At 40.6% G+C, this 26,372-nt stretch overlaps 2 protein-coding genes across 4 annotated transcripts in view; one reads left to right on the top strand and one right to left on the bottom strand.

Annotated features, from left to right (window-relative positions):
* taok3a (TAO kinase 3a) overlaps positions 1 to 22,849 on the top strand; it is a 59,201-nt gene extending 36,352 nt beyond the window's left edge. For 2 of the 3 annotated variants that reach the window (XM_058635952.1, XM_058635953.1), the window contains exons 11-21: positions 1,046 to 1,127; positions 4,019 to 4,186; positions 5,182 to 5,379; positions 7,105 to 7,242; positions 13,708 to 13,944; positions 14,762 to 14,890; positions 15,778 to 15,981; positions 16,413 to 16,652; positions 17,638 to 17,850; positions 18,286 to 18,468; positions 21,474 to 22,849. In XM_058635952.1, coding sequence (XP_058491935.1) covers positions 1,046 to 1,127; positions 4,019 to 4,186; positions 5,182 to 5,379; positions 7,105 to 7,242; positions 13,708 to 13,944; positions 14,762 to 14,890; positions 15,778 to 15,981; positions 16,413 to 16,652; positions 17,638 to 17,850; positions 18,286 to 18,468; positions 21,474 to 21,635 — 1,954 coding nt within the window. In that variant the 3' untranslated portion in view covers positions 21,636 to 22,849. Of the gene's footprint in view, positions 1 to 1,045; positions 1,128 to 4,018; positions 4,187 to 5,181; positions 5,380 to 7,104; positions 7,243 to 13,049; positions 13,190 to 13,707; positions 13,945 to 14,761; positions 14,891 to 15,777; positions 15,982 to 16,412; positions 16,653 to 17,637; positions 17,851 to 18,285; positions 18,469 to 21,473 lie in introns of those variants that run through there. The other variant, XM_058635954.1, reaches the window with a different exon arrangement.
* A 71-nt stretch (positions 22,850 to 22,920) lies between these two features.
* On the bottom strand, positions 22,921 to 25,162 carry pebp1 (phosphatidylethanolamine binding protein 1). The gene is made up of 4 exons (XM_058635955.1): positions 24,958 to 25,162; positions 24,284 to 24,393; positions 23,823 to 23,923; positions 22,921 to 23,415 (listed from the first exon to the last, which is right to left on the bottom strand). The coding sequence occupies exons 1-4, from the start codon at positions 25,090 to 25,092 to the stop codon at positions 23,198 to 23,200; spliced, it is 564 nt and encodes a 187-aa protein (XP_058491938.1). The 5' UTR covers positions 25,093 to 25,162; the 3' UTR covers positions 22,921 to 23,197.
* Positions 25,163 to 26,372: the final 1,210 nt, after the last annotated feature.

Raw genomic sequence — 26,372 nt, 5'->3', positions numbered from 1 at the left:
CCAACGCACACACAGGCTCACATGTTGTATGATTTGTGATTGTTGTGAGTGAAAATAACACTCATGAACTACTCCTTTCCCTCTGTGTTTGTAGATTCTAGGCATGTGGAGTCATGCAAGTTTTTTATTGTGTAATTTATTGCAAGAGTACATCTGTATAGCCGTTGCGAGCAGAATGTTGCTAGCTCCCTCTCGCTCCCTCTCTCTCAGAACAGCCTGGAGGCATCAGTGGCCTTCCTGTGTCTTCCACCCAAGCTCTCAATTAAAATAAGGCTTAATTTTCACACTTTGAATTGTGGGCCTTTGACAAAAATCAAGTCATCAGAAAAAAGAGTGAGCAGGGGTCTTTTGGGTCGGAATTTGCTACCTACGACTGAAAATGCCTTTTGTAAAATTAGCTTTGGTTTGTAGTGTAGTGCTGAGGTGAGCGACTGTGAGGGGGCACGTGGTTGTGGTATTTTAGGAGGAGCTCCAGCAGCCCAAGGCGTAGGCAACATCCCGCCAGATGAGACGAGTAGAGCCATCAGCGCCATAGCTTTCACTACACAAACACAAGGCCGCACTGTATTGATGTACATACCTTTGCTAAGCACAGAGGACGCTAGATGTAGAGGCTGAGGAGGTGATCCCAAATGTAAAGAGGCTACTTGACTCGTAACAACAACAATATGTGAAGTTATCCTGATCATATTTTTAGATCAGAGTCAGTGGCACAGTCTTCCACAGCTCCAGTGACCTATATTTTCGTTGTTCCACATATTTACATAATCTGTATGTGGTGCATATACACTGAGGGATTACATAGGATTGTGCCGGTTTAATTAATTGATATGATACAATGTGACTTAATGTAACACAATAAAACAGAAGAGATTACTCTTCAAATTAAGCATTCATTGACAGTGAGTAGAGGAGGTGTGACTGACTACCAGCCTATTTTTAGACTTCCTCTGTCATATCGGCTGAAATTATTTTGATTTGAAATAAACATGATTGACTGAGAGGGGAAATCTATGACCTCTATATCGCTGTCCTCCTCACTCAGGTCTGACCCCTTCCGGAGCTTTGTCGACTACTGCCTACTGAAAATTCCTCAGGACAGACCCTCATCAGGGGAGCTGCTAAGAGTGAGTGGGCTTCTTTTGTAATCCTTCCAGCTGTGACCTCACTTCCTGCCTCAGTTAGTCCCCGAGCCATGCAGATGAGTCACTCCCACCCACCCTCGGCTTCCTAATATGCAAACACATACACAGTGTATTCCTCAAGCACAGGAATCAAGCACCCCACTGAGAACTGTTACTTTTTCCCTTCCATTTGTCATAACTTGTGCTTGTGTTAAGATTTATATTGTACAATGGATCTTAAAAGCTCCATTGAGATTGTTGATTTGCTGGTTTCGCATTAGTCCTTTCATTAGAGTTTGCCGACCAGAAAATATAAAAAGAAATTAGGAACATTTAAAAATTGTTATTGAATAAAGCAAATTTCCATTTCAATATCTGGCTTTTATCTGCAATGGGAAAAGACTGACATTCAACTGACATTTTCTTCGGGGTCAAATTACTCTGCAATAGACTTGTTTTTATCGGCTGCTTTTCTATGTCTGCAGCTTTTCCAATGTGACATTATAATGCACACTGTTATAGCAGCAGTCTAAAATTGTGCACTTGCTACAGACTTTGAATAAGGAACTCAAGTTATAGATATAAAAGAGTAATCACCATGACATGGTCAGTGCTCTCCATGGTGCGTTCTTCTGTTGTGTGTTGAATGTTGTTTGTTTTATGGAGAGGTTGTGACACTGAAAAAGAAGAAGAAGAAGAAAGAAAAGGAAGACAAATGTATCTTTAAAAAAATATTTTTAACCCACATATACCACCTGATTCTGGTCGTAAAAGAGGTAAAATAGACATAGTGAAGACTTTGGGAAAATAAAACACCTACAAAAGAGAGACAGTAGAGGTAATGAAAACACGTGATTTTCAAAAAAATACATTTAGAGTTTAAGGTTTAAACCTGAATTCATTAAGTCACATCTGCACATCCATGGTGTGACAAAGAAATGGTACATCGTTTGTGGCTTACTAGTCTTGACTCAAAGCCGTTTATGCTACAGTATTGCCATTCACCTGTTCACACCCATTCACACACATTTTTCAACACACCTTCTTTTGGCGTCTCCCTTTAGGGGTCACTATAGTGGATCAGTAAACAGCCCATGTAAATCCAACATTTATCATACCCATTCACACACTGTTGGCACATCCGCCAGAGCAATATGGTGTTAAAAGTCTAGCCAAAGGACTTGTTGTTATGTAGACTAGTCGAGCCCGGGATCAAACCCCACACTATCGATCTAAAATCAGTCTCAATGATGAAATTTCTCCAGGTATCCTGCCCAGGAAATCAAATTAAATATGTAAAAAAAAAAAACCATTCTGCATATTCATACTTAATAGAGTAGCAGAGGCTGATAATGCTGTCTGTATAATGAGGAAAAATCCTGTAGGTAACCTCTCACTGGCTGATGGGACGGGGGATGGCTCTAAAGGTCCATCAGAAAATGGGACAAATCACTCTCATCTCTATTTTCAGAGTGTGATGTCATTCCCCCAGTGTCCTGACTAACCCATTACACCAGCATCTGTCACATGGAAAGGAAAGTGTGTAGGGAGGAAGCGTAATTAAAAAAACAAAACTTTTGTTTTTCCATTCATTCCATATATATATTTAGTCCAGTGCTCTGGACAATTCATTTAGCCATTTGAGACCCAATAATGTATGAATGAGTGAACAAGAGAAGGTGTGAGTGTCTGTGTATGCGTGTAGTGAAGTGGATATGCAGGGTGCAGAAGATGCTGTATTTTTTGTTATATTTACTTTAACATTTCTAATTTTATATTACCAAAACCTGCCTCCAACCCAGGAGGCCTATCGCACCTCTAAATAATTACACGGTACATACTGGCCCAAATTATACCTTCATCAAGCCAAGATTGGTTCCTTAGAAAGTAAGTCAGTGTAGTGTAGAACTTTGTCAGAAAGTGAGTATTATCATTTTCTGGTACCAGGTTTGGTGTTTGAATGATGCTTTTATAATAACCCTTAAAATACACTACTCTCCAAAAGTCTTTGCACCAGCTTTGTTGTATTCATGTGTTCCAAGAAATAGTTATACTGCATCGTCATGGTAGCAATGCTAAATAACAAATATTTTGCACTGTACTATAGCTGTTTCATTTAAGTCAGGTTAATGTTTGTAGGTCTTGGATTGCAAAATAAAAACAAAATCCAGCATAATCCATCAGTTGTATCTGCTGTAATTTAATTCAATATGTCATTAATTTGGTACAAAGGCAAATGTAGTTAAGATATTAGGTACTGGAGCAAAGTTGTGAAAATCAGTTTTAAGTACAGTTCAAGTACAGATCCCATTTTTCACTGAGAGCATGAAGTTGCTGGAGTCCCAGGTCCAGCTGAACAACCTAGAGGCGCCCTCTAGTGATAGTTGCAGTTTTGATGCCTATTTAAATAATACACTAGATGAGGGAAGTTAATGGCAGTGTCATTTTAGATTTCCTTTAAAACACAAATTGTGAGCTCCATAAGAAGCTTTAAGGTCCTGTAGTTTTCTAAAATCACACTTTTTATATTAACGAAGTAACTAATTATTAAATCTGACTAACTTTTTCTACATCTTCATCTATAGTAAACGCCACTTTTTTCCCAAATAGATAATATATTTTTATAGGTGTAATGACTTTTTATAGCAGTTCTATAACAATTACAGAACCATTTACATATTGCTATACAGCTAAAAATAGATTAAGTGAATAGCAGTAATGGAAAATGTAATTTAATTTAACAACCATTAGCATGTGTTGCATGTTGAAAATTTAAATTAGTTAAAAACAGAACTAATAAATCAGATTACACTGTAAGAAAGATCATTTTAAATATCCTATTACATCATTTATGACCCACCTAACTCACTTTCTACTTCTTTTTCTCTGTCCAGCATGATTTTGTGCGTCGGGAACGGTCGCCGCACATTCTCATCGACCTCATTCACAGGACCAAGGATGCGGTGCGTGAGCTGGACAATCTGCAGTACCGCAAGATGAAGAAGATCCTCTACCAGGAGAAACACAATGGGCTCATGGGAGAGAGTCAGGAGGAGGAGGAGGTGGGAGAAAGAAGCAGAGAGAATAAGATGGGGGAGTTTACTGGACACAGTTTTAGTGAAAAGGAAAGGATGTACGGATAAGAATTGAATAATTGTATGGTGTTGTGGAGAATGAAGGGTTAAAAACATGAAACTAGTGGAATTCAAGTTTACATTATGTTGACAATCATCTTATTCTGCTGCCCGAGTTTCAGTCCATTAGAAACAACACATACAGTAACAGTAGATGTCTGCTACTCGCATTTTTTTAAATATCTAATTAGATATTAATCAGTTATTAAATTCGTTTTTAGTCTATAAAATATCAGAACATATTGACATATGTCCTTTAAATCTACTGCAGTGCATAGTTTTTTCTTCTAATTTAGTGCTTGACTGGCACGGCAGTGAGAGAGTTTTTTGTGAATGGCACAGTAGTATTATCTCAAACCAACACAGGATCTCTGACTCTCTGTATAAAGGGAGAGGACAGATGTCTTTGTGTGAAGTGATGTTTTACCTGCTGGAGCCTGACACTAAGATGAAATGCCCCTCAGTTGACCTGGACTGAGGCAGTGTGAAAAATAATGGACAGCCAGCAGCCACAGCAGTGTCATCCTACACCATGTGATGTCGTTCAGAGCAGCCACCACAACCTCACAGCAACAAGACACCACTGAAGGCTTCACTGACAAAGCCCGTCCCAAAGGTCCCAAAGCTTTCTGCTTTCAGGGGAAGATGCAGTGGATGTGGAAAAACTGTTTATAGCATCTGGAAGTAGTGTTGGACTAAGTTCTGCACTTTATAAACACACTGAAGTGGATGTACGAGCTCAGACATATCAGTCAGTCTGATATTAGTATTAGGACTGACACAGGTGAATGATACAAACATAAACAGTTGAGCAATTAGAGGTTAATGGGCACTTAAGAATGACTTTGACTTAAATGTACATGACTCTCAAGTTCTAATTTGTAGAAGCTTGTTGTTAAACACATGTGGATGTCCACTTGCAGGACAGTGAGGCGGCCAGTTCTAAGATGAACAGCCTGGGCAGCAACCACTCCATCCCCAGCACATCAGTCAGCACAGGCAGCCAGAGCAGCAGCGTAAACAGCATGCAGGAGGTGCTAGACGACAGCTGCTCCGACATGACCATGATGCACCCTCAGGACTATGGCAGCACTCTGGACTCCTCCCTGCATACCAAGAAGGTACAGGTCAGGGGTGGAAGGTGGAGAATATTTGGAGCTGAATGACAACAATAACCTTTCTAACCATCCGTAACTATCCCAAAATAACAGTGAGAGACTCAAAAAGCAGTGTGACGATTTCTAAAATTTCTTTTGTCTGATGGAATGAGGTCAAATACACCTTTACTGACATCCGTTATGTTTCATTGGTTTTTGAAACTGCATGTATACAAATCAGTGTTGATAATGTAGACATTTGCCTACATTTTCATACATATTTTTTTCTAAGAATATCCATCCATCTGATGTGTCAGTCCTAACTAAACACAGGGTTACACCTTGACATTATCCCATCCCATTTTGCCATCCCAAACAAGCAGATACAAACAAACATTCACACCTAAAATCTTCGAGACTTCAGCTAAACTAATCTTTCTTTTGACTGCTGGATGAAGCTGGAGTATACGTGGTGAACCGCACACCCACAATCAGGAAGAACACGCAAACTCCGCACAGAAAAGCAATCCTATTTGTTGTGATGTGGTGATGCTAATCTCACCATCTCACCATGCAGCCATTCCTTTTTCTAAGAATATGTGTTTTTATTGCCTATGTAGCGTAAGATTTTGCAAAACTGGCATAGAAATAGAAACACAAGGATATGTTGTTGGAAGCTGGAGGCTGCATGTCCCACCTTCTCCCATAGTGTCTCACAGTCTCACATGCACAATGTCCCAGTCTCCCATGCACAGTGTCCTACAGTGTCCCAATGTGTGCCACAATCACACCTTCCTGTCAGTCAATCAGGAAGACAATAAGTGATTAGAAACAGGAAATTTGTAATCATGATACCACACATTTATGTGCTATTGGTTGAGAACTGTGTTCATTAAATCTATTTCATTCAGCCTTTTTCTCTAACATAGAGACAAAGAAAACACCAAATAATCTTATTATTACTTTTTTCTTTACCAGAAATGTCTCATATTTTCTCTCCTATGAAATGATAAAGTAATATTGATTTTGTAAGTGTGTTTTTTGTCCATGAGCACAATCAAACTAATTCTGGTAATAACTGCACACGCCAGAGATGCAAACAACACGCGGCTCTGTTGAAAACATTCGCTGGGTTTCTCTCACTGTTTTCAAGAGTAAGTGTAATCCCTCCCACCCTGAAACCATGGAAACGATCGACTCCGTCCTCACTGTTTGGCAGATTCCTTCAAGTTCATGGCAGACACTGTTCCCACTCTGAGAACAAAGGCTATGTACACATGTCAACAAAGCTTTACACTCACTATGCACACACACACACAAACAGAATCACACACAGGTCAACACAGTGCCACTAACATTTTCAATGAATATTGAATATGATGGAGAAATCTGTGCTGAGAGGGCTGTCACTGCTCTGCCATTCTCTTTCTTCATCTGCTCTTTGTTTTCTGACAGTGCACTTGATGAACAGACAGTCGCTGTGTTGTTTCAAGTTCAGGGCCTGAACGGAGAACAAATGAAAGTGACACATATTGTCACTTTCATTACTTTTCATTTGTGAAGTTGCATTTGGCACAGTTTTTGCCAATTCTGAAGCTTCTTTTTGATATTTAGATTAAAATGAATGGATATTTTGTTACTTGAAGTTGCACTACTACTGCAACCATTTTGAGGGAGTTCAAATCCACCTTCATTGTCTCACTATGTTCTCTTCAGCACCATAAGACCAATGTGTTGTGTTTCATATAGGACCATCAGTACAACTGGGATGATGGGATCCACAGGGACCACAGACCAGAGCCGAGACACGCTTCCTCTGACAAGAGCAGTCAGGCCCAGAACTATAGGAGCCAGGGCCGCTTTGCCACCATAAAGTCAGCCTCACTGGTAAGTCCTCTTTTCCATGTGCCATAATGGTTTTAGGATTATTCACCTGTGATCATTTGTGCTGTTTTGAAACTCAACAAATTTATGAGCGTTTACACTCCATGCAAAGACAGGGAAGATGCTTTCTCCATCGGTGTGATCTTGTTTTTGTCTTCTCTTTCCTACTTCCTATTATTGGTCTTTGTTTTCATCCACTTGTTCATGTTTCTACCTATTCCTGTCTCTTTGTTTCAGCTCTCCAGTTTTCTCTTCCACGGTTCTCCATTTCACCACTGTCATGTCATTTCACTCACCTCACTCCTTTTGTTTTCCCATCTTTCAGTACGCTTTGCACCACTACCAATTTGTCTACCCGCTCCTTCTTTTCTACTTCTCCCATTCTTACTTTTGATAATACAGCATTCTCAGATCTAACTTAATATTCTTGTTGAAGGGAGTGGGTCTCTCTCTCTCTCTCTCTCTCCCTCTCTCTCTCTCTCGCTCGCCCTCCCTGTCTGTTGTCATGGAAACCAGCTCTAGTAACTAGTAAGTAGTTGTGGTGTTGTGTGTGTGTGTGTGTGTTTAGCCATCCATGACACTGGTTATAATTGTGAGTCCTGTCTGCTGTCAGGTCTTGAACCAGATATCAGACAGTGTGAGCAGTGTCCATATATGTATATGTATGTGTGTGTGTGTCCTCATGGTGTCCTTGACCAGTGCCTTTCATCACTGACAGTCTAGGGCTGTGTGTTTATTATTCTGTTGAATTAATCTTGGAGATTTCTTGTGTCTTGTAGCCTAATGAAATGCGATCATACAGACATTCATATCTGTATAATTCCATCTGAAAGTTTGTATATCCTCGCAAATCCTACACAAACAAAGCCCTCATTTGTTTAATTGGAAAAGGTAATTCTCTCTTTCTTATATTGCCCCATTGGGGGAAACCGTATCTCAGTATTTCTCCTCAGAAACCTTCACACAAAGCCTCTACACAATTTGCCAATGACCATTTGAAAAGAAGAAATGTCACCTTGTGACCCCAGGTCACTGGTTGTATGTTTACTAGACTTCACCAAGGAGCAAAGTGGGAGCCCATCGCTGACCTTTTATTTCAGTCTTTTGTTTCACCATTCCTTGTTATTATGAATTAATAATGAATTATCTTATAGTTAAGTCATAGCATCTTAAAGTCACAGTATTGGCTCATAGTATTATGATTATGGTGTAGAGACTTGTGGACATACAGTACTTTTCAAACGTTTTAGGCAGGTGTGGAAAAATGCTGTAAAGTAAGATTGCATTCCAGTATACATTTTAATTGTGTAATTTTTTATCAATTTATAAAATGCAAAGTGAGCTAACAAAAAAAAGTCTAATTCAATTCAATATTTGGTGTGACCACCCTTGGCCCTCAAACCACCACCAAACCACAAAGTCAGGGATTTTCTAGGATCATAATCAGGTGCATGATTAACCAATTACACCAAACAGGTGCTAATGATCATCATTTTCATATGTCGGTTGAAACACAGTTATTAACTAAAACTGAAAAAGCTGTAGGAGGCTTAAAACAGTGAGGAAGAGACCTTGCTGCCAAGGTGAGGTTGTGGAAGACTGTTTCATGTCAGGTCATAAACCATGGCAAGACTGAGGTGCTCAGTACTGATGACTCAAAATTTGAAATGTTTTTCGTCAGAGCAGAAGGCAGTTTGTTCGTCGAGGGGCTGGAGATCGGTACAAAAATTACTGTCTGCAGGCAACAGCGAAACGTGGTGGAGGCTCCTTGCAAGTTTGGGGCTGCATTTCTGCAAATGGAGTGGAGGATTTGGTCAGGATTAATGGTATCCTCAATACTCGGAAATTTAGGCAGATTCTTATACATCATGCAGTACCTCCAGGGACATATCTGAGTAGCTGCCAATGTATTCTGCAGCAGGACAATGAACCAAACATACAGCCAATGACAGTAAGACAGTATATTCCGTGAAAAGACGAACAAGGAGTCCAGGAAGCGTTGATATGGCCCACACAGAGCACACAGTGATCTCTCGCACTGTACTGTATTTTTCAAGAATGGGAGTGACAACCCAAAACCATGTCAAACAAATCATATAATAACAATCATAAAATAATATAAGATAATAATGATAAAGAATAGTAACACTAAAAATGTGTTTAGACTTTTTGGAAGGGACATGGGAGGTTGCCCAACCAGTCTACATGTGCTCTGTGGACCTGGGAAAGGCTTATGATCGTGTCCTTCGTGGTGTGTCCTTTGTGAAGTACTCCGGGAATATGCAGTCGGATCTCTGTACTATCAGAGTGAGGGCTTGGTTCGCATTGCTGGCAATAAGACAGACACATTCTCAGTAAGAGCTGGAATCCGTCAAGGCTGCTCTTTGTTATCGATCCTGTTCATACATTTCATGGACAGGATTTCTAGGCGCAGCAGGGTGGTGGAGGGTGTCGGGTTTGGGAACCAGAGGATTCCGTCCCTGCTTTTTGCAGATGACGTGGTCCGACTGGCTTCATCAAACAGCGACGTGCAGCTTGCTTTGGGAGGGTTTGCAGTCGAGTGTGGTTTGGATGAGGATTAGCACCTCTAAATCTGAGGTCATGGTACATGGATAGAGTGGAGCGCAGGATTGCAGATACAAATGGCCAAATAGCCTAAGAGAGTGAGGAGCGTGGACATTTGGAGTCAAGCTTATGTTCCTCTGCATCAAGAGGAGCCAGTTGAGGTGGTTAGGGAATCGAGAAGCTGTAGAAAACGTCGGCGATGAGCGTTTTATTGAATTTATATTGAAGATTCCTTTCAAAATTGACACCATTTGGGAGGACTTTGTTCCTGCTATAATGATACATGGTGACAATGACTCTCCCTCTTCCTCCCTTTGTGTTCTAGTGAGACATGTATAAAAAAGTTTTAGTAAAATTTGATCCAACACACGAAAGACTTGTGCTTTTATCTTGTTTCTACTCGCACAGATTTAAACTAGTAAGGGATATAAAACTTCTCTTCAGTTTTTTTCTCTCTGATAAACAGATCGTCCAGTACTTTTTAAGGTAAATAGAAATATTATGATTCTGGGGAGACACATTTTTTTAATCAAAAGAATCAGATATTGATTTTTAAAAATGTTTCCCCCATCCCTATGGTTCACACTACACTGGCTGCTCGATGTAACCACGGCTCTGTGTTGGACAGTTGTGGCATTATGTAAACCAAAGCATCTCAATGCTGTGATAATGCTGGTCTTGCCTCCCAGAGAGATGACATCATCTTTTTCTGCCGAGCGCAGATGTCCTCACATTGGCCTCGACTCGCTGAGACTGGAATCAGCAGGTAGACAAAGAGAGCGGGAGAGCGAAGAATGGGGGGGGTGATCCAGATGGTGACAGATCGCAAGAGAAGGGAAAAGAGAAAGATACAAATGGAGGACAGTGAAAGTGTCATAAACAAGAAGGAAAAAAAAAAGGTAAAAACAGATGCCAGAAACAAGGTGTGCTCTGACAAACACAAGTATACAAATTCTGGAGTAGAAAATGTGTTTCTAAGACAAAGGAAGAAATCACGATGATGGAGGGTGATTCAAAGACATTGAAGGGTGAATCAATTGAAAGAGTGTATAAGCGGAAATAGGTTAGAGACATGGTGGAGGACACAGACGGCATATATCCAGGTAGATGAAAACAACAGAGGTGAGACAAAGAGCAGTGCAGATCGTTAGTTTGGAGCAGCAGAAATTGGTGATAGGTTTTGTCAGAGGTGACATGAAGCAAAGTTGTAAAGCATGGGAGAGAAAACGGAGAAGAATAGAAATGTGAGAGGTAACACTGAGAAGAAGGTTGAATAAAAGATCATGTGGAAAGGGCAAAAAAGAGCAAGGTGAGAATTGATCAAGTCAGATATAAGTGAAGGATGAGGAGGGACACAGCAAAAAGAAGTGGGAGAAAGAGCAAGTTGAGAGGGAGGGCAGGGTTATTATAGGTCAGATGAAGCTTAAGGCAGTGTGAGAGACAACATTGTTGTAAACTATTTCACCTCATCTGCCACTTAACTCATATTAAGCTCATCAAAACATGCAGTAAAAAGCTTATAACTCATAGTAATATATGTATGCTACATAATAATTCAGTAGAAAATTATACTGTAAGCACTGTGGTTAAGCCAGACGCACCTCTTTTTACATTTCCACCCCTTTTGTGGCCAAGTTGATGTACGAGAACCCTGAGCCCTCTACATTTGTTAATCTACAGGAAATCAGGGCAGTAAATGAGGTTCTGCAGAGGCGTTCAGCTTCCCCTCTTTAGCCAGATGACTTCACCATATGTTCCTATACATCTGTAGCAGCATTTAAGTTCAGCCATTTCTTCCTTTCGGTCTCGTACCTGCCAAAGAGCATGTCCAGGCTTCAACGATTGTGCTTTTTTCAATGTAATGAGTGTAGTCTAGTAAAAAAAACAAAAACATTTTTTATGTCCTGCAAAGCCTCTTCAAGAAGCTAAATGCCCGAATTCTGTCAGGGTGATGACCTTGACCTGCACTGTTAAATAATTGTCACTCAAATCACAAGTTAAATTAAAAAAACAAACTTCTGTATCAATTTCTTGTATGTAGAAATATGGCCCTTATGGTGTCAGACACATGAATAACTTATTTTTTTAGCATTTTAAACACCCCTTTAATTCTCTTGAATTCCTTGACTAGCTGTTTGACCATTGCATTTCAGAAAATTGTGAATAATTTAGAACAGTGTTCCCAAAACCTTCTTGTGTCCATAAATTCATTCATTCATTTGCTGTCACAAAGGAGCAAGGGAATCAGAAATTGATTACATTTTAATTACATTAATGAAGGAAATTAGAGAACTTTATTAAAATTAGAATGAATTTTGTAGTCGATTATGCATAAATTAATTGAATGTATTGCAGCTCAAGAATACACACTGCTCAAATCTTTGTGTGCTTGTACTTACTTATCTGTTTTACACAAATGAATTGCATCCACCACAGCATTTCTTCTATCAACAAATGATGTGCTTTCAATGCAACACTAAGATCATTCAAGTCAGACTACCCTAAATGAGACAAAGAAGCAAGTAACCGACTTCAGCTGCTTAATTCCCGCTGATCTTACTCGAACATTCACCTTTTGCCTGCATGCCGCCCTCCATTCCCTGAATATGATCTCCTTTCCAGTGCCTGAGCCTTGTGTGAAAGAGACCATCACATGACGTGACTTGGCCCTTTGTGGCAGCATGCAGGGAGGCAGCAAAGCAACTGACAAGGATTGGGAGCTTTCTGTTACAGTCGGGGCATTGATTCGGTGCAGATTATGAAGGAGTGGAGCTCAAACTATATCTATTTCTCAGACGTCGTCACATTTTCCCTCTCTATGTTGTTACTTAACCTCATTATTTAAATTCTTTTGCTGTCTAACTCTCTCCCATTCACTCTCAATCTGCTGTTTCCCCTCCTCCCCTCATCTCTCTGGCTTCTCCTCTCTAACCCCCTTCTCTTCAACTTCTCTCACTCTTTGTCAATGAGGTATTCATGTGACCCACCTGCTGTACGCAGCTTAGCGTTAGCCTGACTGAAGGGCCGCTCTGTGCTCTTTTTGGCCTGCAGAGTTGGCCTGTCTCATTCATAGTTCACATGCCTGCCTTGGCCGCTGCGTGCCCAGGGCGCGAACCAAGGAGATTGAGCGAACAAGAGAGGGAGGTGGGGGAGTGCGTGTGTGGGGTCCTCGTCCAGTAAGAGGGGGGGGGGGGGGGGGGCATCTCAGAGTGGCATCGGAGCTCAGACAGGGTTCTGTCAGGCATAGGATGCTGCACAAGGTTCCTGGATGCTGGTGCTCTTGGCTAAAGTCGCCATCATGTTTGGCCTGAGGAGCTCAGGTGGAAGTTATGAGAAGATGCGGAGCGAGTACTACCTAGATGTGGGAAACCCTTTCTGTGCTCAGGTTGGTGTCAGATGTAGGTTTCTGTAAAAAAAAAGAAAAAAGAAAATATTTTTCTGTTTTATTTACTCTGGTCTTATTCTGGTCATTGCCTTAAATTAAATATAATCAAATGGCATGTCCTTTCACTGATCCTTGTCTGGATGTTGGTCTCTTTGATGACTGATGTGTGTGATGGTCAAATCAAAGAGCTTTTGTTCACCAGAAGGGACTTCATATCATAAGGTCGGTTTTTAAGATTGTTGCCCCGTTTTGTCATTGTACATTTAAAATTAAGGATAAAATCTTGATGATCTCTGGAGTATACATAAAGTTAATATTAGAGTGATTGCAGCAGTTGACCTGTAATTCCTTAACACTGAATGAATTCTGTTCTCAGCTCTTCTTTGAAAGGATAGAATGAATACATTGTAACCACAGGGTGACAGAAGTGTCCTTGTTTGGATCCATTTTAAAACTCTTTAATTGCTTGTGCATGTTAAAAAACATGTTTTTTTTCTTCTGGTTTAATCAATCCACAGGTGACAAAGCAGATCCACGAGCATGAGCAGGAGAGTGAGCTGCGGGAGCAGATGTCGGGCTACAAGCGCATGCGACGGCAGCACCAGAAGCAGCTGATAGCCCTGGAGAACAAACTGAAGGCCGAGATGGACGAGCACCGGCTCAAGCTGCAGAAGGAGGTGGAGACGCAGGCCAACAATGCCTACATCGAGCTGGAGAAGCTAGCAAAACGCCACGCTGTGCAAACTGAGAAGGAGGTGGGATTTTTGTTCGAGTGTGGTTGGGGATGTTGGCAAGAGAGGTCATATAAGCACAGTAAGCCCAAAGTTATTTCACACATGATCACAACAGGCAACAGTTTGCTAAGGAATAAGGTTTTCTTATAAAAAAATAAGAGATTAAATAATGTGGATTATTGATTATGATGATATTGATAATGTAATTATTTGTTTGTTTAAAAGTTTAGGGAAGTTTTCGTTACGACGTAATACACTGCTGTAATGCTGCTGTGCTGCCACCCAATGACACACGAGATGAATCACAAGGGCAGAAGTAGGTCACAGTCGTGGTCTGAAAAACAAGCTGCATATCTCTGTGATTAGCACACAACGTGCTGCACCAGCCAGGGAGATAGTATATCTACTCATGTAGACCGTCATGTACCAACATAAACAGAAAACGTCACATTTCATACTGTATGTAGCTGTCACTGATAAACCAACTGTTTGCATGAGTGATACATTTTAGCAAGTCAGTCAGCTGTGTTTAAAAGGTTATTAACTCCAGTTGATTTATTTACTAATTATTTTAAAGATTCAGGGTTTTTTTTTAAGCTTTAAAAAAAAAAAAGTAAAGTTAAAAAAAAGGAATTGTTTTCACATCTTTCTTTGTCCAAAACCCAAAGATATTCCATTTACAATGAAACAACGATTTAAATAATCTCATTGGAGAAGCTGGGATCGCATTTTTGTTGCAGTCATACAATATGACTACTTGTTCACAGTTCAGTGCTGAGCTTGTAGCCCATTTACAGATAACAGCACCTCATTCCTGTTTCCTCCCAATCCCCCTCAGATGAAGACGACGTTGGCGGATGAGAAGAAGTTCCAGCAGCAGATTGTGGTGCAGCAGAAGAAGGAGCTGACCACATTTCTTGATAATCAAAAGAAACAGTACAAACTCTGCAAGGAGAAGATCAAGGAGGTGTGCTGTGTTTATTGTTTGTTTTTTTTTCTCTCCTCGGGTGAACTCTTTTTGTGCGCTTCTGTTAAATGTGACACATGGTCCTGTATGCTGTTTACTGTTGAATCAGCCCTCCTCCACACAAACATGCACATTCAGTCCCTTCCAGTGTGGGCTTTTGGAAGTTGCCTAGTGAGTCACCCGGCCTACTCACTATGTACCTACACATGTATATACACACAAACAAGGAAACCCACTCATCCATGTAGCAGTTACTGTATGTGCATCTTAAAATGGAGTCCAGATGATACTCCTGTGACTGTGATTCACAGTGTTTTTTTTTTCAGTTAAAAGATAAGTGACCAAAATTAGGTCAGTACTGTTAAAAGACAGCGTCTCTGGCAGGGAGAGATATTTTCTCACCAATTTAGGTCTATAACAAAATTAGACGCCACAGAGTGGGGGATCAAGCTCATGTGTTAAGTGTATTAGCCAGAGTTGTAGATTACCTTAAAGCCCATGAAAGAGAAAGAGAATCTGTTCTATAGAGGGATAGAATGAATATACAGTATACATATATATGTTTACATATATATATATATATACATACATATATATACATATATATATATATATATATATATATATATATATATATTTTTTTTTTTTTTTTTTTTTTTCAGCCAATTGAATGTCAGCTGTAGTTTGTGGAGCTTACTGCAAACTCCAACTGACCTTCCGACATCATTTGTAGTACACATTATAGGAAGTTTTACCTACAAGTTAGTATTTCCATGACCATAATGGATCATCTGAAACATACCCACCACAGTAATGACCTTAATAAAATTCTGACCACCCATATTCAATTCATAATTTCTCCTCTTTGAACTGCCCCCTCTTTTCAGGAGATGAACGAGGACCATAGCACACCGAAGAAGGAGAAGCAGGAGCGTCTGTCCAAGCACAAGGAGAACATGCAACATTCCCAGGCAGAGGAGGAGGCTCACCTCCTGGCCCAGCAGAGGGTTTTCTATGACAGGAACGGCCGTGCCTTCAAGCGCAAAGTCATGATTAAGAGGCACGACGTGGAGCAGGAACAGATCCGAGAGGTGTGGATGATATAGACATATTCCTAAAAATGTTTTTTTTTTTAAAAACAGTCAATGGGTTTCATTGCTCATTTAGTTGATAGATATCCAAGTCAGGTCCAACCAAAACAATTTATTAAGTTTGAATAAAAGTTATTGGTATGAACAGAACCAACGTGACTGGAAACACAAATTAATTCTCTGTGCAAACACCAGCGTGTCCTTAATAACTACACCCATTGTTCTTTGATCTGATCGGAGGTGTTACCTATTAACTGTAAGAAGATTATTATTTCAGAGGAAAGCAAGGCCACAATGTCATAATCTGAAAAGCTGAAAATGTGAAATGAATCTTAAAAGAGTTCCGTGGGAAAATACACAAGCAGAACACCAATACAAATGTAAATAGTAATGAAGTTACCACTAAAGTTCATGCTCTTCCTCTCTTCCAGGAACTGAACAGGAAGAAAACCCAGAAAGAGATGGAGCACGCCATGCTGATCCGCCATGACGAGTCCACACAGGAACTGGAGCACAGGCAGCTGAAGACCCTGCAGAAGCTGCGCATGGACCTGATACGCCTGCAGCACCAGACCGAGCTGGAGAACCAGATTGAATACAACAACCGACGTGAGCGCGAACTCCACCGCAAGCACGTGCTGGAGCTCAGGCAGCAGCCCAAGAACCTCAAAGTGAGTCAACACTGGATTTTCTAGATGTGGTGGTCATAGGATGTTGAGGCTTGTTGCTGAATATTTGGGAGTGTTATTTGATTTTTCTTTGTTTTTTAATATTTTTGTCTTTAAAAAGTCAAATAATATCCCCAGCTTAGATGGTGCAAGCGATAAGTAACATCTTTTTTGATAATGCAATGATGAAACATGGATGTAAGATATTCCTTCTCCCAATTTTGTTTTATTTTATTGGGTGCAGTACCCACTTTCTTGAATTTCTTAACTAAACAACATCAGCGTCTGCACTACACACACTGGTGCCCTTAGTAAGTCACCTGTCAAGGGAACCATTGGACAGTTATGTAATTAACAGACAGACGGACATTCCTTGAATTTATGTACAGATAATACAGTACCCATTCAATATGTGCATGTGAGTATTTTTGTGTTGTTTTTTTAAGATCAAACATAAAAACAGATATTGAAATAGTGACGTAATAATAATAACAATGACAATAATGACATATTGAAATAGTAGTGTGAGAGGGAGCGGATGCACTTTTTAAGTATAGAATTCAGGTGTTTCAATCAGGGTTCGGGCTTGACACCTTATCTCCAATGAAGGACAATCTTAACGCTTTAGCATACCAAGACATTTTGGACAATGCTATGCTTCCAGCTTTGTGGCAACAGTTTGAGGAAGGCCCTTTTCTTTCCCAACATGATTATGCTCACAAAGCAAGGACTGTAAAGACATCAGTAGATGAGTTTGGTGTGGAAGAACTTGACTGACCCGCACAACCCTAACTTGCACCTTTGGGATGAACTGGAACAGGGATTGCGAGCCAGGCCTTCTTGTCCGACATCAGTGCCTGAACTCATAAATGCTTTATAAAATGAATGGGCACACATTCACATAGACAATCTTGAAGAAAGTCTTTAAAGAAGTGTGGAATCTACTCTCTAACTGCATCTCCCTCTCTGTCTATGTTCTCCCCACCAGGCTTTGGAACTGCAGATCAAAAAGCAGTTCCAGGACACATGCAAGGTGCAGACCAAGCAGTACAAAGCCCTGCGCCACCACCAGATGGAAATAACGCCCAAGTCCGAGCACAAGACGGTACTCAAGGCCCTCAAGGATGAGCAGACACGCAAGCTGGCCATCCTGGCTGAGCAGTACGAGCAGAGCATCAATGAGATGATGGCCTCACAGGCGGTGAGTCGAGACAGGTTAACACGGTCAAATTTGTCACAAGCAATAATTAACTGTGCTCATAAAAGCAGGAAGACATTCTTTTATTTCAAGACCTTTAGATCTCAGAAGGACATTATGAATAATTTCAGCCCACCTGTTACTTATGCTATCTCCTCATTTTTCTTTGTCTAATGTCATTCTCTTCTTCCTTGACCTTTTTCTCACCCTCATTTGCATGTCTTTCCCTCCTCCTCTACTTTCTATGTCCTGTCTGTCCTCCATCCTTTAATCACCACGTCCCTTCCTCTCCTTCCTGTCTATATTTCTGTCTATTCCATCTCTCTCTATGTACTTTAACCGTACCCACCACACCCAACCCCGATCTCCCCTCCTCTCTGCCCGCGTCTCTTTGTTCCTCCTCTCTCCCGTGCCGTGGTCCGCGGTCGCCTGTGTCAGCTGCGTCTGGACGAAGCCCAGGAAGCCGAGTGCCAGGCCCTGAGGCAGCAGCTGCAGCAGGAGATGGAGCTGCTCAATGCCTACCAGAGCAAGATCAAGATGCAGACCGAGGCGCAGCACGAGCGGGAGCTGCAGAAGCTGGAGCAGAAGGTGTCGCTGCGCCGGGCTCACCTGGAACAAAAGGTGTGATAAAAGAAACACTATATCTACACTTAGTTAGTTTTTATAGTTTAGTTTTTCTGCAGGCGTCACTGATCAATACAGACGATATGAAAGAACGAAGGACATGTTTTCTAACCGCCAAAGAGAAAAAGAAATGCTTCAAGACGCACTTACTTCAGAAATATTTGTAAAACTTTGACTTACATGGTTATGTGGCTTTTTAAAAACTAAACTATCATTTAAATTTCTGTCCTAAACCTGATGGGAGAGAGAGAGCAACCTATAGCTTCATAGGGAAAGTACTGACTAAAATAAGGTTGAACACAAAAAAACGCCTGAATGTATGAAGTGTTTCCATTACCCCAGGATAAGCCCTTTATTTTTATAACAGAAACTGCGTCAGCTCTCCAGAGTTCGCCATTTCGGACCACCATGTTTAAACAATAGCCCACAATGAACAAACTAAACTTCTTTTAACTAAGGCTACATAACTTGAAAGGGAAGGGAGTAGTGCGTGATATTCATCATGCAACGTGCACATTTTAAACTCTATACCTAAGTATATGCATATCAAACATGTGCAAAAATCCAGAGTTAGTCATGTGGATGTCAGCTGAGGAGACGGTCTATCAGTCTGTTTACAATAAACGAATGTGGTCGTATACGACCCAGACAACCTCCAAACACAGGAGTCTCAGATCTCCCGTGCAGTGTGATAGTGTCACACATGAACAGAGCCTCTGACTGTGTGTGGAGTCGCCTTATAAACTTACTAGGTGTGTTAATAATCCGAATTAAAAGGATAGTGGGGATGTATATGTATATATATCATTCATTTACCCACCGTGATCCTCTCCTGCATGAGAACATAAGAGAAAAAAAAAACAGAAACGGGAAAAAAACTAACCAACAACCTTTTTGCTCAACACTGTGGGCATGAACGTTATGTTAAAAAAAAGCAAGCAAATAATTATTTCTGTTTATTGAATAAAGATACCCCCCTTAAACACATATTTTGAGTCACATATGGATGATATCCAGATCTTCACCAAATTGTGCCTAATTTTTAATTTTTAAAATAATAATGATCTCTGCATTATTTCTCAAGAAATGTAAAAAAAAAAACACAAAAAAACCCCACTGTATCTCGTAAATGAAGTTAAAATAAAATTCCTCAATCCCTTAAATAAATCCCTTAATAGTATAATCCTGAAACGAGGAGACAGACGAGCACAAATTTAACAAAAACACAAAAATCCTGCCTCTCCTTCAAAATCCAAAAGTCCCCGTCTGACTGATACTGAATTATTTACAGGTAATATTGATTCTTATTTAGGTTACGTATGTCCTCCACACAAACAGAGCCCTTGTACAGGTCAACAGGCAAACATATGTGTGCTTAATGTGCTGAAACACCAACAGTCCAGCAGCATCTTCATGTGTAAGTGAACAGGTCCGGATGCAGATTTGCTTTCACCTCAGCAGGCTGCACAGGCATGAAAGGCGACCCAGACATACATTCATGAGTTCACACAGAAACACACACACACACACACACGCACAGATTTCCCTCACCACAGGTGGTGATGACAGTGGCATGCCTTCCTGCAGGGAGCATGCAACCATGTCTCTCCCACGCACCCTTTCCTGATGGTGGAGAAACCTCTACACGACCGTATTATTCTATTAATACCACATTGTCTTCTCTCTTCTTTTTTTTTAATAACACACTTATTATAGTTATATCTTGTTCTTAATTCTATTGTCTATAAATCTCTCATCAGCTGACATTTTTATTGACTTGACTAATCAGTAGCTGTAATTATTAAGCAGGATCAGCAGCGACAACTAACTTTCATAATATGCAATCACACATATTACCACATACTGTATGTGTCCCCTGAGACACTCTTACCTGCGGCACTGACTTGTGATCGGTTTAAAATGGCCAAATACACCTCCATCCGAAGTGGCCGACGTCATCGCCACAGTCTAGTAGACAGCACTCCGACAACAAAGAGTCATTTGAAATGCCGCTCTGATTCACTTCTGCTGGCTCCAGCCAGTGTAGTCTCTGTCGCCCTCTCCTGGCTGCGTTTGCGTCTGCACTCTGGGATCAGTATGATGTCATGGTTTTAGAAGCACTATTGTCCTCCGGTTCGGTTCATGGTCAGAGTCTGGAGTTTTCTGTGCATGCTCAGTCGCGTCCTGCGCCACAGAGCACTTTGTCTGCACCTGTGGATGTGTGTGCACGGCCGGGAGATGTGACGCACACACTCGGTGCCACCAAAACATGACAATAAGTTCACCCGCTTCCAGATTTACAGCATAATTCAGTGATGATACGGACCGTTTGTAAGCAGCACGCAGGACGACGAGAAGATGAAGAGCTCTGCACCAACTCGCAGGCCCTGAAATAAATGACGCATGAGTAAAAGCGTCAGTGAGGTAATGGTTAAGCTCTACACAAGCTTTTTGTTTTTGTTCACTTCTGGATCTCAAGCACCAACAACAGAAATAAGATTAGTTCTAAAGTCTCTAAAATCTGCAGCATTATCGTCACTTCAACAAAGAGCTTTACCTCTGCCTGGTTTTGAATGATGCACAGCATTTCTTATTTGTAATCAAATCAAATCCACTTAATTGTTCCCACCGGAACAAAAAGTGCTGTAGGACAATACAATACACAGTATGACACAGACATCTAAGAAAGGACATAACATTCACAGAATATAAATAGCAGATCTGCTCTAAAAACACATGAAAACATAAAGAATAATAAATATGATATGAAAACCCTAAAACATTGTAAAAACAGACCAATAATTGCAGTGCAACGTGTGCAAGTTATTATAGTTATATTATATATTATAGAATTATAGTGCTTCATTTACCAACATGAGAGAGAGACAATCTTTTTAACTTTTCCTAAGAAATATTTATTTCACTTTCTTTTCAGGACAAATAAAACCTTTTCTTACAGTCTCTTAACCACAGGTATTTCCTGTTTCCTGTCTTCTGTGTAGATTGAAGAGGAGCTGGGTTCCCTTCAGAAGGAGCGAACTGACAGGATCAAACACCTGCTGGAGCGCCAGGAGCGGGAGATCGACAGCTTCGACATGGAGAGCATGCGTCTGGGCTTCGGGAACCTGTGCACCCTGGACTTCCCCAAGGACGACTATAGATGAGGAGCCGCTGTCCTCGCTGTCTTCGCCACCGCCGCCGCTGCCGCCATCTCCGTCTCTCATGGTCCGGGGCGTCCCGCCTGCCTCAGAACACCTTCTCTGCTCTCACCTGACCTGACAGTGCAGGTGTTTACCGCTGCTGACGTCCTCACACAAAACCACACAAAGACACACACACACACACACACACACACACAGAAAAATAACGGCTCTAAGGAAGCAGCACCAGTGTGTGTTTCCTGGGCCAGTCAACGGCAAACCCTCCTCAACTCTCCCACCACCCACAACCCTGACTCTCTTGGTGTCACAAGATGACAAAACATATGCTGGATGACTTCCTGTAGTTGTCACGTTTTTGTACGAATAATGACGACGTAATAGTCAAGTGTTTCATGTTTCTTGTGCAACGTTGAAAGACAAGAGACGGAGGGAGAGAAAATTAAGGACAGTTGGACGAGTGAAATCGCTCCACTTACCTTCCAGTTTTAGGTGTTTTCCCCCCTGATGCATTTGTCTTTTTGGTCTCAAGCGGTGCAACAACAACAAAACAAATCTCTGAAAGCAAAAAAAAAAAATTCTTCTGCACTGCTTCTCTCAACACTTTGATATTTTGCTCATCAGGACATTTTTATGACAGGTTTGAATAATTTGATACTTTTGAGAGACAAATAATCACAGATGACATAAGTAGAATTAAACAAATGTGTTACTGTGTTAATTACTGAGGGGAGGGTGAAATCATGGTAATCGATGTATCGTACTGATTTCTCTGCACTGGCAGCCAATGTGAATAATAATAATAATAATAATACATGTGATGTGTGAACTCCCAGCTAGCACAAAGGGCTTCATTTATGGGGGGACGACAACTTGTACTTTGTGTATAGAAGGATTTATGGAGAGCTTTTACTTATTTTCGTATTGTATTTTAACTGTCACTCATATCAAAAAAATAATTTTTAAAGATGCTTTTTTTCCTCCCCCCGCTCCTCAGATCATATTTGAGATTCAGTCAACTATCAATGGGATTTTCAACCTTTTTTGGGGGGGCGCGCGCTACACAGCTTGAGAGTTGTGTATTTTCTTACAAACCAGACCAGTATGATGCTTTATTATTGCATGCACTTTATTTTTTTTTCCAGGATAAAAGAAAGCATGGATCTCTGTCAGAGCTTTTAATTATATTTGTAAATAAAGTGCTCATCACACAAACTGAAGACGTGTAATGTATGTCCAACACAAACCCTTAATACTGTCAGTCAACAAAGGAAGTAGTTTAAAAGAAAGCTGCTGATTTAAACAGGTTTAATAAGTTTCTAAACAAAACATCTGCCACATGATCGGAAATAATTTCCACACAAATCAGTGTTAAACTAATTTATTGCAAATTAGTTTAAGTAACAGTGAGTTTTTATTTCTGTTACAGCATGGAAGGCAACAGCGGGAAAATAAGATACTATCAGTGGCAAACAAAGGGTTTTTTCTTTTAACTTTTGCAAGTGTGGGAATTTCCTGTAAACCATCAGAAATTCCTAGTGCTGAGGGTTCTAGAATTAAGTTTATATTTATTTTCCAGCCAGCTGCTCATACAGTTTGGGCACATAGTCGTCCCACTCCGCCTGGTAGCATGTTCCAGCCACCGGAGCGCCAAGGTTGTATTTCTGCCTGAAGCTCTGGATCTTGAACTTGCCACGGCCGTCTCCCGAGCGATTGCTGAGGACGAGCTCTGAGCAGGACAGGCTGCCTGGCTGCTCGTACACCAGCCACACATACCTGTGCAGACCTGAGGCAGAGAAGAATACATCACATTGCTGTTTCTGGAAAACAATCTCCAAAAAAACTAAACAAAAAAAAAACCTGAACTTGTTGTGACCAGGCTGTAGATCCAGCTTAAGGTTAACAGAGACTTAGTATGCCTTTCCTGCCACCTTGGCATAAACAGACTGAGTCACATGACACGATGTTACATAATTAATGTTACATTGTTTCTATTCACAAAAGACAAAAGCAGAATAATATCATTCAAATAGATATACAGTAAATGTAACTGTGTAAATGGAGATAGCTTCATATTGAATGCAGGTCCCTGAAACAGCAAAAACATCCGTCACCCAAATAATTCATATATCGTACCATGAGCAAAGTTTGTGCTCTAGGATAAAACAATGTCAATGCTTCAGTCTCTCTTACCTGTGCCCTTAGGAGGACCAGAGCCCACATAGTCCGACAACACACAGCCAGACGAGATGTCATTCCCTTTCATGTTGACCACCAGAAAATGGTGCCACTCTCTGAAAGGGAAGGCGCACAACAATATCAAATAACTAAAGAACTCACAGAGCTCAAACATCTGTCACAGCTGCTCACTTTCCATTCACTCCCTTATCTCTCCCTTAGGTCAATCCACAACAACAATTTTAAAATCCAACACAGAGATCAATGTCAAGATCACCACGAGCATCTAAGCATTTCTTCATTGGGCTATAAACAAAATCTTAATTTCAAGATCTAACATTTCTTTTATACAAAGAATGAGGGGGTTTCTTCTTAAGTGAAACCTTTACTTTTTTATTTTGCCAACTCATTGCAAGTATCCATTCAATACTCAAGCTTTACTAAGTTGTGCTCAAACCGTTAACTGCCCCTCTCACCTGAATTTGGGCTCTTTCCTGCTTGGAGCATCAGGGTCAGTAAGAGCCAGAGTGTACATCTTACTGGAGTCACATCCCTCCCACTCGAGGCAGGTGGGTCTACTCTGCACCTGCAGGTCAGACACAACTGTTATTTAGATGAGCCATTTCAAGAGTCTGAGTCCAGACACGCATAAGGACAAATGATGATTATTTTGCAGGGGTTGCCAAAGAAAATTGCAGATGTTTTTCTTATCTAGCTTTTAGGTAAAGTGATATGAATGAGTATGTTTAACATAACAAGCTTTAAAACCAAGTTGGGATTCTTTTATCAAACATATATCTTAAAAATGTTCAAAGTTAAATTTGCTGGAACAACGTAATCAGGAACGTTCTAGTAAAGGGCTGTGGGTGTTTGCAGCTACGTTGGCCATTTGGCGGCGCTGTTCGCCGTCTTTTACACCTGCAGCAGACAAGCTGGAGGAATTATGTAATCCCATTATTTGTTGTAAAACATTAGCAACTTCAACGAACAACAACAACAAAACATAGTTTTTTTTTGTTTTTTTTTAATAAAGTCAGTTTGGTGCGTTGCTTGCATGGTAGCTTTTGAACTAACACCCAGAACCAATGCTAAGTTAGCAAAGTTGTTAGCGTGGCTAGCCAACATGATTAAACATGATTAAATGACGAACCTGTGTTGGGGTGAGCACTTTGCCGAGCTCGTCTATTTCAACGGAGCCGTATTTAACTGTCAGGGGCAGAGCTGGCTTCTCGTCAACCTGCTGTAGCTCGAGAGAGCCGGACCACACGCTCACATCTACTGGCATTTTGTGTATAGTAGCTGTCTCGTAGACGCGGCTGACGGAGCTGTGCTGCGTTCACGAACCACGGCATAAGAAAATGAGCGATTCTTTTCTCCCTCTTTGCAGCAGATTACTACGCACGTTCTCCCGTTGCTGCCTCACATCGGTGTGGAATCTGTACTTACGCATTCACTCACGATATTTTGACCAGCATTTATAAGAGAGCGGAGCACTTTTTTCAGGTCGTTATTATAGCTTAGTGAAGATTCATGAATTTCATTCCCTAAGCCCCTTACCCTAAACCTAAAACCAGGTCTTAACCCTGAGAAAGCCATTTAAAGTTGTTGGGACCAGACACACACACGTATATGTATGTATATATATATACATGTTGACCTTCCCTCATAGCGAAATATTAAATCTATATGTAGACACATTAACTTTTTGTTTTAAACAATGCCGTATATGCATTTTTTCCCCCTCAAATTCTGACCTACACTAAAACATCACTTTCAGCAGCATCTGTGGTTGGCCGGCAGAGGGTGCTGTCGCTTCACTGCGACATCGTTTGCTAACATTGCTGTCAATCAGCCCTGCGGCTGTTTACATTCTCCATGAACACACTTTCTCCATGCTGAAATCCCTTTTTATAGCAACAAAGGCGTGGTTGTCAAAGACTTGCTTAACAGAGTCTGTGAATCGTGAACACCACAATGGCATTTGTAATACAATGTTTCTTAATATAAATATATATATATATATATATATATACAGTATATATATATATATATATAAAATATATAAATTAGAAGAAAATTAAATTAAATTAATTAAATTATTTTAAATAAATTAAATTATTGTGAACCAGTAATAGTAGTAGTAATCGTAGAGGTTTGTATTTTCCAGTGTTCGGGAAGTATTTTGACAGTGCCTCCGAACAGTGCCTCCTCACTGATAACAATACGGTTATGGAAGTGTTACAATTTAATATATGTGTAATAACACACGCATATTTGTGCGTGCAAACAGCGTCACAGACAAGAAGGTGCTGTGGATGTGCAGTGCAACAGTCACTGATTTGTTTTGTTTTCTCCTCTCTTTATTGTATGATTAAACACTTTTTTCACCCCTATGAAATCTGTAAAGACAGGATGAGTCCTTGTGATATTTAACATCTTTTCAGGCTGACTTTAGTTACTTTTCATTGACAGTAGTTGGTAACACTGTCAAGCAATCTCCAAAGACAAGGACAATGAATGACAGTATTACATCATCGTTTTCCTAAAGTAGTGTATTCGCTGGTC

Source organism: Solea solea, chromosome 8 (assembly GCF_958295425.1).
Source record: "Solea solea chromosome 8, fSolSol10.1, whole genome shotgun sequence".
NCBI lineage: Eukaryota > Metazoa > Chordata > Actinopteri > Pleuronectiformes > Soleidae > Solea > Solea solea.
Note: the sequence above shows the minus strand (reverse complement) of the source record. Positions and strands in the feature narration are given on the sequence as shown.